Genomic DNA, 18,652 nt, shown 5'->3' with positions numbered 1-18,652 from the left:
GGTCTAAAATGGGTTTCTTGTAGACAGCAAGTAGATGGATTTTGTTTTTTTATCCATTTTGCCACCCTATGTCTTTTGATTGGAGCATTCAGCCCATTTACATTCAGTGTTATTATTGAAATATACGGGTTTAGAGTCATTGTGTCTTTTGTGGAATTCATGCTTATGGTGGTGTCTCTGGTATCTTGCGTTCCTTGCAACATTTCCCTCATAGCGTCCCCCTCAGGATTTCTTGTAGGGCTGGTTTAGTGGTGACAAATTCTTTCAATTTTTGTTTATTTGTAAAGACTTTTGTCTCTCCTATTCTGAATGGCAGGCTTGCTGGATAAAGGATTCTTGGCTGCCTATTTTTTCTGTTCATCACATTGAAAATTTCCTGCTGTTCCTTTCTGGCCTGCCAAGTTTCAGGAGATAGGTCTGTCACCACTCTGATAGGTTTCCCTTTGTATGTTAGGGCCCTTTTATCCCTAACTGCTTTCAAAATTCTCTCTTTATCCTTATATTTTGTCAGTTTTACTATGATATGTCGTGCAGAAGATTGATTCAAGTTATGTCTGAGGAGAGTTCTCTGTGCCTCTTGGATTTCATTGTCTACTTCCCTCCCCAGGTTGGGGAAGTTCTCTGCTATAATTTGTTCAAGGACTCCTTCAGCGCCTTTTCGTCCCTCTTCCTCTTTTGGAATTCCTATTATAAGGATAATGTTCTGTTTGATTGTATCACTCAGCTCTTGAATTCTCCTTTCGTGTTCCTGCATCAGTTTATCTCTCTTTTTCTTGACTTCCTCTTTTCCTATAATGTGTCTTCTAATTCACCTATTCTCTCTGCCTTTTCAGTCGTACATTGGATGCCTCCATTTTATTATGCACCTCATTTATAGCATTTTTTAATTCATCACAACTATTTTTAAGCTCCATAGTCTTTGTAGCAATAGTTTCTCTGATGTCTCCCATGCCTTTTTCAAGCCCAGCAATTAATTTTATGACTGTTGTTCTCAATTCTTGTTCAGTTATGTTGCTTTTATTTGTTTTGAGCAGTTCTTTAGCTGTCATTTCTTCCTGGAATTTCTTTAGAGGAGAGTTCTTCAGTTATGTAATTTTGGCTAGCTTTCTGTGTCTTGTTAGTTTTAAAAGCTTGTCATGTGCTTTGCCCCTGTGAGTACTACTATATTAAAGAAGGCTCATTGACTGTCCAGGGCCTGTCCGTTCAGGAAGTGTTCTTTGAATGGTGTCTCTTGGTCTCTCTTGTTGAGACTTCAGTTATTTTGTTTCCCTACTCGTATTGGTATTTGGGACTCTCCAGCATGTGTACTTTGGCTTGTTTCTTAAGGTAGCCCTGGAAAAGAAAACAGACAGACACACAGGGAACAATGGCACACAGGGAACAAAGGTATGCAAACACACAGACAAATCCAACAAATAAGCAAACCGAAAGGGAAAAAGCAAAAGAAAAAAAGAAGAAAAAACCAAAAGACAAAGGACAGTGTAAAAGCATAAAACCAGAAGTCCCAACTGCAAATAAAGAGCAGGGTGTATGCAGTGCTGACAGAAGAGCATATACAAAGAGAGAAATGACAGGGCAGGAAGAAAGCGAAATTGGACAAGGACCAGGCAGAGAGACTAAGAGGCTTAATTCAGAGAGAGAAAGAGGAGGATATGGTAGGAGGTGAGGAGAAAGAAACGAAGATAATGTTACTCAGAGAAACTAGTCTGATTACTCCAGAGAGAGAGAGAAAGGTAGCAGTGGAGGTATAGAATATACTTCTAGAGAATGAATTAAATGTGACTAAGCAAACCAGTGACCAGAGTGCCCAGTCCAGCAGAGGGGAGGGATATGAATGAGACAAGGGAATGTATATCTGAATAGAAAGAATTGATCTAGAGTTAATCACGGCAGTGCATCCATGTTGGTCTTGCCCTGGGTTCCAGTTAAAAAAAAAAAAAAAAGTTCTGTAGCAGGGATGGGCGTGGTTTGGTGTAGGCAGGGCTGAGCCTCCACTTTGGCCTGCAGCAGCTCCCTGAGGTCTTGCCCTGGTGGTTGTGGGGAGAAAAATGGCGGTGCCCCAGTCCCTTCTGGAACCAAGTGTTGCAAATCACTCTTTTGGGTCTGATCTCCCTGTGCTTTGGGCATAGCCAAGGTGGGCCGTGTTCTATGTCCCAGGCCTCTCCTAATTTCCAGGTCTTAGTCCAGTGCTTTATTGATACCGCCCAAAATATAAACCCGCAGGCCAGGTCCTTCCCAGCCAGGGATCCAGCTGGGAGAGCAGTGGAGCACTTTCTCCTGGCGCTGCCTGGGGCCAGGGCACCCAGCCCAAAGTCAGCACCACACCCAGAAACAGGATCACCCTCCATCCAGAGCTGAGGGTTTTTTCTTCTCCTGGGACAGTTCTATGAGCAGTTTCAGCTGCTCGCTCTTTTCCCTTTGACTCTCTGGGGCTCCCCGCTAAGGGGAACCCCTCTCCTCCTCCCATGTCTCTGGTTCCGGCCTGTTTTTATCTTCCCCAGTTTGCACTCACACACTTACGAGGTTGTCTTCTCAGTGGACTCAGTCTCTTTTCCTTCCAAACTCCTGCTGTTCAGTGTCCTATGGCTTCAGGCCTTGATGAGCACTGAGTAATATATGCAACTGTTGAATCACTATATCATACACCTGAAACACTGGTCCTAGAGAGAATTTGTGTCCAGTTCCTTATTGTCTTTGGGGCTGCTTTTAGAGGGACTTTCAAGGTCTCCAAGTGTCTGGAGGCTTCCCTTGTGATAATGTGAGAGATAACACAGATAACATGACTATGTCAAAATAAACATACATTAAAAATTAAAAAAAAAAAAGAATTGCCATTCATAAGTTAAACAGCTCTTTGTTGGTCAATGAGTGACCATTACTCTGTGTCCAGGTGACAGAAGAATCTATCTAGCATCTTATCAGGTAGTGCCAAAGTTAACTAGGGAAAAAAGAGGTTACCTGTTGATGAGTAAGCACCTGTTTGTATTCCCCAGTAGCACTTTTCAGCACGTACCATTTACATTTTATTATGGGATTCTTCTGGTACTGCTCATGTTTTTCTTACATCACCCAAGATATTCTGGATGTTTCAAATTTCAGTATTATTTTATGTTTCTGTGTCACCAGCCCCCTACCTGAAAAAAAGCTGCCAGGTATGACATGGGTTACTTCCCAGAAGCTGGGGGCAAAGACCAGACATCTCCTTGGGCCAAATTCCTTACTTCATATTAACATACATGATTGTTGTGAGGAATAAGTGAGGTGACGCTTACTTAGCACAGTGCCTGGCATGCTTAGCACATGTGCCTGGCACATACTGAATGTTAGTGATATTGTCATTTGCTGTATAATATTTTATGTTTATGTACTCTTATCTTGTTGGTTATAACAGTCAAGTTATGGAGGGAATGTAAAATCAAGCAAATTTCTATAGTCATTTACCTCTGATTAGAATTCTGGTTCTTTCTTTGGATCTTTCCAATATTACATATATGATAGAAAATGCTTTGGGTTTCCTTGCATCCTAACAGATTGTTTTGGAATTCAGCTTTAGTGATCATTCTTTATTAGCCAGCAGGATTCTGTGTAACATGGGGAAAGACTTATCCCAACTTAAAGTAACAGCTTAATTTTTTTTTCTAGTTATGTTGGTTTACTCCAGTCATTTCATAATATTAAATTTATGTTAAAAGAATGGTTCATAATATAGTCTGCAGACTGATTTGCATAAAAATCTGGTTACCTGGTTCCTTTTTTGTTTTATAAGTCTAATTTTTAAAAGGATAACATATACTTGTAGTAAATTTTAAATAGAACAGGATATAAGTAGATGAAAATAAATGGGAATACAAAGAGAGTAGTATGTGTCCTCTTCCCTCTAACCTCCATTTCTACGCTCAGTAGTTAAAATGTTAGCTGTTTTGTATGTTTGTCCTTTCAGAATATTTTAATGCATGCAAAAGCATATATTCAACCTTAAACACATGTAGGCCTGTATACACTAGGCTCAGTTGTACATATTGTTCTGCAACTTTTTTCCATTTAAAAATAAATCTTAGGGGTGCCTGGGTAGCTCACTCGGTTAAGTATTCAACTCTTGATCAGGTCTTGATCTCAGGGTTGTGAGTTCAAGCCCTGTGTTGGGCTCTGTGCTGTGTGTGGCCTTTTCAAAAAAAAAAAAAAGGAATAAATCTTAGACTGCATATAGAGATAGCTCCATATTCTTCTTTAATGACTTAGTACTACACACACACACACACACACACCGTCAGTTTTTAGCCAGTCTTAATATTGACTAAAATTTAGATTGTTCTGTTTTTTGCTATTATAAACAATATTGTAAGGAACCCAGTTTTGTTTTGTTTTTGTATCTATATTTGGTACGTAGGTGCACCAAAGTTATCTGTAAGGTAAATTCCTAGTGGTGAAATTGCAAAGCTAAAGAATGTCTCCTTTTTCACTTTGAGTAGGTATTTCCAAATTACCCTCTCCCTGAACAACTGCACCAACAATATCCTACCAGTAGTTTGAGAAGGCCTGTTTCCTCTTACTAACCCCCAATACTGGGCATTTTCAAATTTTTTAATCTTTGCCAAATGATCATTAAAAATTGATGTTACACTCCCCTATGACCCAGCAATAGCACTGCTAGGAATTTACCCAAGGGATATAGAAATGCTGAGGCATAGGAGCACATGTACTCCATTGTTCATAGCAGCACTCTCAACAATAGCCAAAACATAGAAAGAGCCTAAGTGTCCATCAACGGACGAATGGATCAAGAAGATGTGGTTTATCTATACAATGGAATACTACATGGCAATGAGAAAAAATGAAATCTGGCCTTGTGTAGCAACATGGATAGACCTTGAGAGTGTTATGCTGAGAGAAATAAGTCAGGCAGAGAAGGACAAATATCATATGTTTGCACGTATAGGAGGATTAGGAGGAACTTAACGGAGGACCAAGCGGGAGAAGAAGGGGTAAATAGTGGGAGAAAGGGGGAGAGGCAAACCATGAGAGACTCTTGAATGCTGACAGAAACTGAGGAGTGATGGATGTGGGGGGGGGGGTGGGCACGGAGAGGGACACTTGTGGGGATGAGCACTGGGTGTTATATGGAAACCAACTTGACAATAAACTATTTGTAAAAACAAAACAAAACAAAACTGATGGACTGGAGATCTCAGGGGGAAGAAAATTGATGTTACATTGTTTTATTTGGCATTCCCTTAATTATGATTGGGCATAAACACTTTTAATATATTAATTCATTAATTATTTTTCCTGACTTGTGAAATGCCTATTCATGTCCTGTTTCCATTCTTCATATTGAACTGTATATTTCTTTTCCTAGTGATTTGAGTTTTTTAAGAAAACTGCACTGTTTTACACCTTGCACATTTTCAGTTAATTATTAATTTTAAAATTTAATTGAGATATAATTCACATAAGTTAAATTCACACCCTTTAAAGTGTACAATTCATTGATTTTTAGTATATTTATAAGATTGTGCAACTACTGTTTAATTCCAGGATATTTTGAGGCACCTGAGTGGCTCAGTTGGTTGGGCATCCAGCTTTAGCTTAGGTGGTTATCTCACAGCTTGTGAGTTTGAGCCCCGCATCAGGCTCTGTGCTGACAGCTCAGAGCTTGGAGCCTGCTTTGGATTCTGTGTCTCCCTCTCTCTCTTTCTCTCCTTCCCCCCGCCAAAATAAATAATAAAACATTTATAAATCAATCAATCCAGAACATTTTTATCACACCAAAAAGAACCACCCCCCTTTCCTTCCCTCCAGTCTCTGGCCACAACAAATTTTACTTTACCATCTGTAGATTTCTGTCTATTCTAGACATTTTGTGTAAATGGACTTATGCAATGTGTGGCCTTGTGTCTGACTTCTTAGCACATTTTTAAGATTCACTTATGTGGTAATGTGTATTAGTACTTCCTTCCTTTGTATACGAGTAATTTTCCATTATTTTGATACACATTTTATTTATCCATTCATCAGTTGATGGACATTTGGGTTATTTCCACTTTGGGCTATTTCTGAATAATACTGCTGTGAACATTTATTTATAAGTTTTTGTATGAACATATGTGTTCATTTCTTTGGGATATATACCTAGGAGCAGATGGTTAGGTCATATGATAATTTAATGCTTAACTTTTTAAGGAGCTCTCATGGTGTGTTCTAGAATAAGTGTACTATTTTACATTCCCACAAGCAGCGTCCATCTCTTGAAGTATAACCATTGCAGTGGTTGTAAAATGTGATATCTCACTTGTGCTACTGTTTTGTTTTTGCTGTAGGTTTTAGTTTTTGTATAGTCAACTGTGTCAAGAATATACTCACATGTACACATCCAGATATGTATTTTTTTCATATTTAATCATCCATTTGCTCTATACAGTTTATGAAGAAAAACTGCAATCTCCAGCTACTCTCTTCCCCCCCTTCCATTTCTCCTTTCCAAGATATTATAACAACTTTTAACCAGTGGTTCTCAACCAGGGCATTTCTGCCTCCTGGCAAACATTTGGTAATATCTGGAGATTTGTTTGATTGTCACAGCTAGGTGGGAGGGAGGACTTCTGTAGGCATCTCATGTGTAGATGTTGCTGCTCAACATTCTGCAATGCTGGGCCAGCCTCCCACTATAAACACTCACCTACCCAAAACGGCAGTGGTGCTAAGCTTGAGAAATCTTGCTTTTAACTTACTTTCTTAATATTTACTTTTACCTCTTTTTTTTAAAAAAATATTTATTTATTATTGAGAGAGAAAGAGACAGAGCATGTGCAGGGGAGGGGCAAAGAGAGAAAGGGAGACACAAGATCTGAAGCAGCTGCAGGCTCTGAGCTGTCAGCAAAGAGCCCGATGTGGGACTCAAACTCATGAACTGTGAGATCGTGACCTGAGCCAAAGTCGGATGCTTAATCGACTGAGCCACCCAGGTGCCCCTACTTTTACTTTAATTTACTGCTTCTTAATTTTTGAGTTTGGGATATTATCTAGCAACGTATCTCTGTGAAAGATAAAGATTTAGCTCATTTTCTTTCTTATCCTCCTGTCTTCTCAATGTAGTTCTGTTTAACTATGGGGAACTCATTTTTCAAATTTCTTATTATCAATGACCACGGTTCATTTTAAGCTTCCTTGCTTTGTATGGCTGAGGTTTGTATTTAATTGATTACTTTTCTTTTCCTGTGTACCTTTTTGTTTTCCTTAGAGTTCACAGTTGTCCTTTTTTTCATTGTTTATTATTTGCTTTATAATTCAGCTCCTATAAATTCTCTATTATTTGTCTACATCTCCTTTTAAATCTTCACATCAATTATTCTCCTAATTTTATTTTTCTACAAAAGGGGTTCTGGAGCCTTTTTACTTACTCCAGTCTGGACAAGTTGCTCTCTCTGCCTGGTATACATTTATTATCTTGGGATCTCCATTCACTGTTTTTGTTTTTTAATTTTAGTTAACATACAGTGTGATATTGGTTTCTGGAGTAGAATTCAGTGATTCATCACTTACATATAACACTCCGTGCTCAAGTTCCCTTTTTAGTACTTTTATCACCCATCTAGCCCTTCTGTCACCTACCTCCCGTCATCAATCCTTAGTTTGTTTTCTATTGTCAAGAGTCTCTTGTGGTTTGTTTTCCTCTCATCTCTTCCTCCCTTTCCATGTGTTCATCTGTTTTGTTTCTTAGATTCCACATAGGAGTGAAATCATTAGGTATTTTTCTTTCTCTGATTGACTTATTTTGCTTAGCATATTACATTCTAACTCCATCCACATAGTTGCAAATGGCAAGATTCTGTTCTTTTTGATGGCTGAGTAATATTCAGTTGTATACCACATCTTTAGCCATTCATCAGTTAGTGGACATTTTGGCTCTGTCCATAGTTTGGCTACTGTTAATAATGTTGTTATAAACATCGGGGTGCATGTACCTCTTCAAATCTGCATTTTTATATCCTTTGGGTAAATAATAGTACAATTGCTGGATCATAGGGTTGTTCTGTTTTTAGTTTTTTGAGTAACCTTTATACTGTTTCCAGAGTGGCTGCACCAGTTTGCATTCCCACCAACAGTGCAAGAGGATTCCCTTACTCTGCATCTTCACCAACACCTGTTGTTTCTTGTGTTGATAATTGTAGCCATTCTGACAGGTGTGAGATGATACGTCATTGTGGTTTGATTTGTATTTCTCTTGATGATGAGTGATGTTGAGCATCTTTTCATGTGTCTTTTAGCCACCTGGATGGATGTCTTCTTTGGTAAAGTGTCTGTTCATATCTTCTGCCCATTTCTTCAGTGGATTATTTATATTTTGGGTGTTAAGTTTGATAAGTTCTTTATGGATTTTAGATACTAACCCTTTGTCATATATGTCATTTGAAAATATCTTCTCTATTGCAAAAGTTGCCTTTTAGTTTTGTTAATTGTTTCCTCTGCTGGGCAGAAGCTTTTTATCTTGATGACTTCCCATAGTGTATGTTTGCTTTTGTTTCCCTTGTCTTCGGCGACGTATCTAATAAGAAGTTGCGTGGCCGAGGACAAAGAGTTTGCTGCCTGTGTTCTTCTCTAGGATTTTGATGGTTTCCTGTATCACGTTTAGGTCTTTTATCCATTTTGATTTTATTTTTGTGTATGGTGTAAGAAAGTGGTCCAGGTTCATTCTTTTGCATGTTGTCCAGTTTTCCCAGCACCATTTGTTGGAAGAGACTGTCTTTTTTCCTCCCTTTACTCTTATTCTGGGACTTCCCTGTTGTCTTTTTCCTCTGTGGGTCTGTTTCCTATACCTGTATCCTCATTCTTTTTTTTTTTAGTATTCCAATATTCCACTATGATATGTAGGTGTATTTCCTCCATTGTGCTGGATGAACCTTTTTGATTTGGAAACCTATGTCTTTTAGACTGAAAAATTTTCTTGAATTATTTTTGTTAATTAGTTCGGCTTCTCCATTTTATCTGGCCTTTTATTATTTGTTGTCTTTTATTTATTTGGCCTTTTACTTTCTGTCTAATGATGGTTTTATTATTTGGATGTTGGAACTATTGGAATGTTTGTCTTTTCTCTGCCACCTGCTATCTTTTTCCTTTAGCTTTACTTTCTGTGATATTTCCTCAACGTCATCCACCAATCTTTTCCTTGAGTTCTTAATTTCTGCAGTTATATTTTGTATATCTAGAAGTTTTGCTTGTTTTCTAAGTAGTCTTTTAAAGTAGATCCTGGAATATTAATAATTTATTTTTTAAAACATTTTTTAATGTTTTTATTTATTTCTGAGAGAGAGAGACAACGTGAGCAGGGAAGGGTCAGAGAGAGAGGGAGATACAGAATCTGAAACAGGCTCCAGGCTCTGAGCTAGCTGTCAGCACAGAACCCGATGCAGAGCTCGAACCCACGAACTGTGAGATCATGACCTGAGCCGTAGTCGGACGCTTAACTGAGCCACCCAGGCGCCCCGATAATTTACTTTATTCAGAGTCTTTTTTCTTTGTATATTCTATGTTTCCCCCCAAATTGTGCCCCTACCCTTTTTGTATTTCTTTATTTTGATCTCATTTCATGTTAGTGGAGGTGTCTGGTAATCTTCAGATGTCTGGTAATCTTCCCCACTCCCTTATGTACTAAGGAGGACTAAGGAAAGGAAATAAAAAATGAGCAGCTCTGACTTTGTGAATAGGGTTAGTTGACTGTGAACTTCACTGAGCCATTCACTTGGAGAAGTTCCCAAGTTTATACCTCTGTCTTTCCTTGTAGAGTGGTTTAATTCCCTAGAGAAGCTCTTCTAGTCTCTCTCTCTTTTTTTAATGTTTTATTTATTGATGAGAGAGAGACAGCATGAGCAGGGGAGAATCAGAGGGAGAGGGAGACACAGAATCTGAAGTAGGCTTCAGGCTCTGAGCTTGCTGTCAGCACAGAGCCTGACGCAGGGCTCGAACCTACGAACCGTGAGATCATGACCTGAGCCGAAGTCGGACACTCAACTGACTGAGCTACCCAGGCGCCCCTCTAGTCTTTAACTAGAGGGCTGGCTGCTAGCATTCTAATGACCAAGGAAGGAAGGAGATTTAGTATCCAGTATGAAATACTTTATTTTCCTGTTTTCAGTATGGTATCCACCCCATTCCAATGCCCACTCCAAACCACAATTATGCTTGGTGGTTCCCAGGTAAGAAATTCCTTCCTTCCTTCCTTCTTTCCTTCCTTCCTTCCTTCCTTCCTTCCTTCCTCCCTCCCTCCCTCCCTCCCTCCCTCCCTCCCTTCCTCCCTCTCTTTCTCTTTCTTTCCTTTCTTTTCTTTCTTTCTTTCTGTTTTATTTATTTTGAGAGACGAGGAGAAAAAGAAAATCCAAAGCAGGCACTGTCAGTGCAGAGCTGATGCAGGGCTCAATCCCACCAACTGTGAGATCATGACTTGAGCTGAAATCAAGGGTCAGATGCTTGACCAACTGAGCCACTACCCATGCGCCCCCACATAGAATTTTCTTTTATCCTTTAAAAAAGTAAATCTTCAATAAACCTAACAGCGTAGAGATGGAGAGGGATGTGACTGCTTCCAAGTCAGACTTTCAACTCAATTTTTAACTTTTTCTTTTGAAACTATTTCAGACTTTATTTTTACAGAAAATGTTTCAAAAATAGTACGAAGGGCTTCTATATGCTCTCTATGACCTATAAGATGCGTTTTAGAAGTACAGCTTTCTTGGATCATGTCCTCATAGATTCTAACTGGGTCATTCTAGGTTAAAGCACAGGAATATATTATTCCAGAATGTTGTTAAATAACAGTAGTGTGCCTCCAGGTTAAGGAGCCACTTTCTTAGAGACTGTAAAGATTAGGAAATATTTTGTCATTGAATAAAATTATTTATAAATTTAAAATAAAAGTTTTTGAGCAATTATAATGTATTAGACAATGTGTTGAATACTACAGATAGAAATGATAAACTGAGTAAACTAAAGTTGCTTATTAGTAAATAGGTACTACATAGATAAAGGCCAGCAATTATGATTCCCTGGATTAAATGCTGTATTAGAGCTACACAACCAAAGGAACGGTTTTCTTTAGCTGGGAGAATTAAGAATGACTTTATGTCTAAGGTAAAAATTTGAGCCACCATTTGAAACCTAAGCAGGAATTTCTCAAGTGAAAAAGTATGTTCTAGTAAGAAAGGGCAGCCTCTATAAATCAAGGAGTTATGAAAAGTTATGATGTATTCATTGAGTGGTAAAAAGATTGATGTAGTGTGGTGTATGTGGTAAGCAGTGGAGGGAACTAAGGTTGGTGAGATAGGTTGAGAGTGGATTTTAAAGGCCTTTTATGTAATCATGGGTTTGGATTTTATCATGCAGTCAATAGGAACAGTGGGTTAAAGTAATACGGGAGTCATCTGTTTAAGCATGATGGTTTATTTTTGGAGGAGGAAAATATAGATGGTAGCAAGAGATGTTACCTTTAATAAGGAAAATGAAAGCGGAAATCATTGAGGAGGATATCACAGCAATCTGATTGAGAAGTCATGAAGGTCAATAGTAACATCTTGTTAAAACCATCCAACAAAGAAATGGTTTAGTGTAGTCTCTAGTAGAAATAATTGTTTGTAATCCTTTTCCTTTGTTTACTTTTTCTAGGTTTGAAGTCCTGAGTTTTCTCATGTTGTGTTATAATTCTGCTATTGTGTATATGCCTGCTTCATCTTACCAATCTCTTTGTCGGATGGGCTCCAGGTGAGAAGAATAATTATCATTAGCCTCCATATTCATTTATTTGACAAATATTTATTGAGTGCATTTTCTATAGTAGGTGCTGTTCTAAGTTTTAATATAATAGTAAAGAAAACTCAGGGAGCTTACCTTCCTGTAGGAATTTTTATCATCCCTCACATATCATGACTTCTTGAAAATATTTCAGCATTAAAGAAGTATTTTCTAGCTGAATATCAAGTTAGGCCAAGATGCCTTAAATTTAGGTTGGCTTAGTAGTACACCTAGTCACTACATGGATGCCCAGTTTTATAAATTCCTTTGAGAGCTTTGAATAAATAGTCCTATATGTTGAGAAAGTCTAAAGGAATGTGAAGTTTTTCATTTATATAATCCACAATAACTGTGCTTTGAAATAAATTAGCAATAGCACTAATTATTTGTATGTCTCATTTCTATTTCTGTGTTCTAGTCTTTACTAATTCAGAACTTCTAATAATTTAAATTCAGCTGAGCTGAAATGTAAATGTCCACTATAGGAAAAAAAATTAATATAAATTAGTTTGGAGTCAGAGTCCCTTTTGAGTCACAGAATTTCAGTAATAAAAAGAACCCTGAGCTCATTCTGTCCAACTGATTTTTTTAATTTTTAAAAAATATTTATTTTTGAGAGACAGAATGCAATTGGGGGAAGGACAGAGAGAAAGAGGAAGACACAGATCTGAGGCAGGTTCCAGGCTCTGAGCTGTCAGCCCCGAGTCTTATGTGGAGCCTGAACCCACAAACCGTGAGATCATGACCTGAGCTGAAGTCAGATTCTCAACCAACTGAGCCACCCAGGCATCCCTCTATCCAACTGATTTTTACTTCAGGAAACTGAGCTCCCTGAAAAAGGTTAAATGCTATGAAGTAAAACCTTGGTTTGTGAGCATAATTCAATCCAGAAACATGCTTGTAATCCAAAGCACTTGCATATCAAAACAAATTTCCTCATAAGAAATAATGGAAATTTAGATGATTCGTTCCACAACTGAAAGATATTTATATAAAAATTATTATAATACTGTAATATAATAGAAAATAATAAAGAAAATACAAAATATAAAGAAAAATAAACTAACCTGCATTTACCTTTTAAAACCTTCATGGCTGCTGTGAGTGAGACAGGAGAGAGGAAAGTTATTATTTAGAATGACTTTCACTATCACTAATGGAACATAATATGTTCACATGGATGTTGACTCCAGTACAGTATTAATAAACTCTTGTCATATACTGTATTTAATGTAACTGGCAATAGGGCAGCAGAGGAGAGAGTCTGTATCTGTAGACAGCCTGACCTAAAATGAAGCAAAGCATTCATAAGCTTAAAAGCAAAGGACTGTCCACAGGTGCTTTGAAGTGACAAAAAATACACTAGTGCTAGTTGTGGGCATCTTCCAGTGTTCGGAAAAATCACTAATTTCTGCTGAACACCGCGGCTTGAGACCAAGCATGTGAGGATCGAGACAATCACCCACAATTCTGCAGCAAGAGAGAGAGAAGAACTGTTGGCTCAGTTGTGATCATGTGACATTTGGTGTCACGTACTACTTGTATTGCAAGATATCATTCATTTGTCAAGTTAAAATTTATTAGAAATGTTTGCTTCTCTGAGAAAGAATGAAATCTGGCCATTTGTAGCAACATGGATGGAACTAGAGGGTGTTATGCTGAGCGAAATAAGTCAGGCAGAGAAGGACAGATACTGTATGTTTGCACATATAGGTGGATTAGGAGGAAGTTAACGGAGGACGATGTGGGAGAAGAAGGAAAAAATAGTTGGAGAGATGGAGGGAGACAAACCATGAGAGACTCTTCAATGCTGAGAACAAACTGAGGGCTGATGGGGGTGGGGGAGAGTGGAAGGGAGATGATGGGCATGGAGGAGGACACTTGTTGGGATGAGCACTGGGTGTTATATGTAAACCAACTTGACAATAAAGTATTTAAGAAAGAAAAAAGAAATGTTTTCTTCTTGTGGAACCTTCGCAGAACATGTTACTCGCAATCCAAGGTTTTACTCTATTAGTTTTCTATTGCCTCATAACAAATTGCTGTGTACCATGAACTTAACAACTAAAATAGCACATGTTTATTATTTCACAGTTTCTGTAGGTCAGGAGTCTAGGCATGCATTAGCTAGGTCCTTTGCTTAGGGTCTTAGAAAGCTGTGGTTAATATGTCAGCTGGAGGTACAGTTTTATCTGAGGCTCAACTGAGGTATTGTATACTATTGTTGGCAGAATTCTGTTCTTATAGTTGTAGGACTGAGGGCTTCAGCTTCAGTCTTAATTATTCAGCCAGTAATTATTGGCTATCTGCTAAAGGCCAGCCTCAGTTCTTTGCCGTGTAGTCTTCTCAACATAGGCAGCCTACAACATGATGGCTTGCTTCTTCAAAGTGGAGAAAGAGAGACTCCAGCTAGACCTGCACTACCGTCTTGTTATATAAAATAATCACATAATCATGTACATGTAGTCATGGAAATCCCATCACCTTTGCCATATTCTGCTGGCTGAAAGCAAATCACAGGTCTGACCCACACTCAATAGTAGGGGATATATAGGGTGTGAATACCAGGAAGGAGGGATCCATTGCCCCGCAAGAGACTGTCCACCCACAAATGTTTTGCTCAGGTTCATGCTGTTGTGTTACTGGGAAGAGACTGTGGTCCTATTTATAACAAAATTGTCTTGCTAATTGGGGAAAGGCCAATCTAATTACCGTAAGTTTGATTTTGTAGATTCTCTTAAAATAGCTGTATTATTTTTACTTGCCTGTAATATGATTAATGACTAACAAAATTCTTGTCTCTACCTAGATACTGTTACCAAGAGAGTACACTGTTTAACACTTATTGCCTGTCTACAGATAAATTTATTTATAAGTGACTATTATTGATTCATTAAAACAATTCTGGGGACGCCTGGGTGGCTCAGTTGGTTGAGCGTCCAACTTCAGCTCAGGTCATGATCTCACAGTCCGTGGGCTCGAGCCCTGTGTCGGGCTCTGTGCTGACAGCTCAGAGCCTGGAGCCTGCTTCAGATTCTGTGTCTCCCTCTCTCTCTCTGCCCCTCCCCCACTTGCTCTTTGTCTCTGTCTCTCAAAATAAATTAAAGACCTTAAAAAAAATAAAAAAGAAATAAAACAATTCCTCCAAATCTCTAATCTTTGTGGCACTTAATAGTTTCTTAATAGCAAAAATGATGGCAGAGTTCAGTGGTCCTCACACTTTTGTTCATATATCCCCTAAAATTTTTTGAAAAACTGTGTAGCTGTCACATGTCTTAAGTTAACATTTAAAATTTTAATTTTTTCTTTAATAGTTGCAAATGTTATGATATCTGGTATATAAATATTCACAAAATAAACCAAATAATTGTTAGGTCAGTATTTTAAATGTTTATAATGTAAATACCCACCATTATCCATTTGAGGAATAGATGAACAAGCTTTTAATAATCTAACATTATTTATTTTCCTCCTTGAAATTGATCTTCCCTACAACTTTACCCATATAATTTTATCCAAATATAATGCCATTCTGTGCTTACAAGTCTTTCTTTTTTAATTTAACCATTATAGGTTTTATTTTGTGCATATATATTTTTTTAAGCAGGCTCCACACCCAGCATGGGGTTTGAACTCACAACTCTAAGATTGAGTCTCATGCTACACCAACTGAGCCAGCCAGGCATCCTTATGCTTACAAGTCTTTAATTGATCTCTTAATTGTATATTTCTGCTGCAAAAATATATATGTAAATTGAGATTTAAAAAAAATTTCCTGAGACCATAATGCACTAAGCACTGAAAAATTTCTTCTGGACTCACAATTATTCTAACAAACTAACCAATTAAAATAATATAGATACATTACAACTTTTGATAATTATTCAGCATAACTTTTCTGGAAGCATTTTTTAATGAGATGAAGACAGAGGCTTGTTTATGTCACTTTAATTGAAAATTGGCCTCACAGGACGCCTGGCTGTCTTAGCAGGTAGAACATACGACTCTTGATCTCAGGGTTCTGAGTTCTAGCCCCATGTTGAGTGTAGAGGTGACGTAAAAATAAAATTTTTTGAAAAGCCTTCACAAACATCAGTATTTTGAAATGTCCCTTTATTTGTTTTGAAATTTCTGTATCTCCCACTAATTCATCCTGATACAATTTGGGACATGTAAGAGTTACACATTTCTTTTGTAAAGAGGGAGAAGGATGACAGAGATAGTTAACTGAGAAAACTTGTTGCTTTTATTGATACAGTTCTCTGGAATGTATGCTTCATGAGGGCACAGATTTTATTTTTATCTTTTAGTCTATTCATACCTGTATGCCTAGGCCCAGGAGAGTGACTGGCACATAGCAAGTACTCAATAAATATATGAGGAATGAATAATTGAATAAGTGAATTCATGAAAGGAAAACTGTTTAATGAATCAGGAAATCATACATGGCAAATTCCACCTTTTCCTAGAGTTTGTGTGAGTGGGTTTCCACGGCAACACGAAAAACACTGGAAAGAACTCTGTGGTCGAATAGTATTGGATCCCGAATTCATGGTGCAACTTCTCACAGGGATTTATTATGCCATGTAAGTAGATAGACTGTAAAATTGATTGAATTCTTTCTGATGTTTGGAAACTTAATATTTCTCTTTTGTCCTTAGCGGTTGCACAACATCGACTCTTGTTCTTTGATGGACCCATTATCTTCTTTTTCTAAATTGAATTCCTTTTAGTAGTTTTTAAAAATGAATTATACACTTGTTATTTAAAAGCAATATAATAACAATTAAAGACAATTTTTAATTGAGATACAATTGAAATATAAAATTGTATGAATTTTAGGTGCATAACATAATGATTAGGTGTATTTTATATTGTGAAATGATTACCTCAGTAAGTTTAGTTAACATCCATCACCACACCTAGTTACAGATTTGCCCTCAAGATCTGTCCATGTTGTTGCAAATAACAGGATTTCTTTGCTTTTTTATGGCTGAATAATATTTACACCCCCCCCCCGTTTGTGTGTGTACACCATATTTTCTATTTTCTTTATCCATCTGTCAGTGAACCCATAGATTGTTTCCATGTCTTGCTTTTGTAAATAATGCAGCAGCGAATGGGAGTGCTGATATCTTTTCAAATTAAGTGATTTTGTTTCTTTTGGATAGGTACCAGAAGTGGAATTGCTAGATCATATGGTAGTTTTTATTTTTAATTTTTTTTGAGGAACTTCCATACTGTTTGCCATACTGTTGCTGAAACAATTTACATTTTCACCAATAATGCACAGGATTTCCTCTCTCTATATCCTTGGCAACACTTATTTCAATATTGTCTTTTTGGTAATAGCCATTCTTACAGGTATGAGATGATATCTCATTATGGTTTTGATTTGCATTTCCCTGATGATCAGTGATGTCAAGTACCCTTTCATGTACCTGTTGGCCATCTGGATGTGTTCTTTGGAAAAATGTCTATTCAGGTCCTCTGACCATTTTTTAACCAGATTATTTGGGTGTTTTTAGTGGTAAATTGTGTAAGTTCTTTACATATTTTGGATATTAACCCATTATTGGATATATCATTGCAAATACCTTTTCCCATTTAGTAGATTATCTTTTCATTTTCTTGGTGGTTTCCTTTGCTGTGCAAAACTTATTTTGGTGGAGTTTCAATAGTTTATTTTTGCTCTTGTCTCCCTTGCCTGTGCAGACATATCTAAAAAAGAAATGTTGCCAAGGCAGATGTCAGACAAATTACTCTTTATGTTTTCTTTTAGGAGTTTTTATGGTTTCAGGTTTCACATTTAGGTTTTAATCCATTTTGATGTGATTTTTTTGTTTGATAAGATACGGGTCCAGTTTCATTCTTTTGCATGTCACTGTCCAGTTTTCCCAGCACCATTTATTGAAGAGACTCTCCTTTCCCTGTTGTATAATCTTGGCTCTTTGTTATAAATTAATTGACCACATATGCCTGAGTTTATTTCGTGTCTCTCTTCTGTCCGTAACATACTGTTTTAATTACTGTAGTTTTAAAATCTAGTTGGAAATCGGGAAGTGTGTTGCCTCCAGGTGTGGTCTTTTTTTTTTTTTTCAAGATTGTTTTGGTTATTTGGAGTCTCTTGTGGTTCCATACAAATTTTAGGATTATTTCTGTTTCTGTGAAAAATACCATTGGAATTTTGGTGGGGATTATCCTGAATCTGTAGATTGTTTTGGATAGTATGGATATTTTAGCAATATTAATTCTTCCAGTCCATTAATATAACATTATCTTTCCATTTGTTTGTGTTTTTCTGTTTCTTTAATCTGTGTCTTATATAACATTTTAAGTGTACAGTATAAAGGTCTTTCATTTTCTTGTTAAATGTATTCCTATATATTATTTTAATGCAATTATAAATGGAATTTTTTCTCAATTTCACTTTCTGATAGTCTATTATTAGTGTATATAAGCACAAAAGATTTTTATATATTGATTTTTGTATCCTACAACTTTACTGATTTTTCTTATTCTAACAATGTTTTTAGTGACAGTGTTAAAGTTTTCTATGAATAACATGTATCTGCAAATAGAGGCAGATTTACTCTTGTTGTTTTGATTTTGAATGTCTTTAATTTCTTCTTCTTTCCCAACTGCTCTGGCTAGAATTTCTAGTACTATGTTGAATAAAAGTGGCAAGAGTAGGATCCTTGTCTTGTTCCTGATCTTAGAGAAAAAGCTTTTAGGTTTTCACCATTGAGTAGATATTAGCTGTGGGCTTGCCATATATGGCTTTTGTTATTGTCAGGGTATGTCACCTGTATACTCACTTTGTTGACTTTTTATCATGAATGGATGTTGAATTTTGTCAGATGCTTTTTATTGT

The 18,652-nt window shown here is 37.1% G+C and overlaps 1 protein-coding gene across 7 annotated transcripts in view; it reads left to right on the top strand.

Moving 5' to 3' along the window:
- The window catches only part of FAM126B (family with sequence similarity 126 member B), a 94,402-nt gene that overhangs the window by 63,103 nt on the left and 12,647 nt on the right, over nucleotides 1–18,652 (top strand). For 6 of the 7 annotated variants that reach the window (XM_039217796.1, XM_039217799.1, XM_039217794.1 and 3 more), the window contains 2 exons: nucleotides 11,653–11,748; nucleotides 16,248–16,364. In XM_039217796.1, coding sequence (XP_039073727.1) covers nucleotides 11,653–11,748; nucleotides 16,248–16,364 — 213 coding nt within the window. The remainder of the gene's footprint in view (nucleotides 1–11,652; nucleotides 11,749–16,247; nucleotides 16,365–18,652) is intronic. The other variant, XM_039217798.1, reaches the window with a different exon arrangement.

Source organism: Hyaena hyaena, unplaced genomic scaffold, assembly GCF_003009895.1.
Source record: "Hyaena hyaena isolate Hyena2069 unplaced genomic scaffold, ASM300989v1 scaffold_724, whole genome shotgun sequence".
Taxonomy (NCBI): domain Eukaryota; kingdom Metazoa; phylum Chordata; class Mammalia; order Carnivora; family Hyaenidae; genus Hyaena; species Hyaena hyaena.
This window is presented reverse-complemented; position numbering and strand designations above follow the sequence as displayed.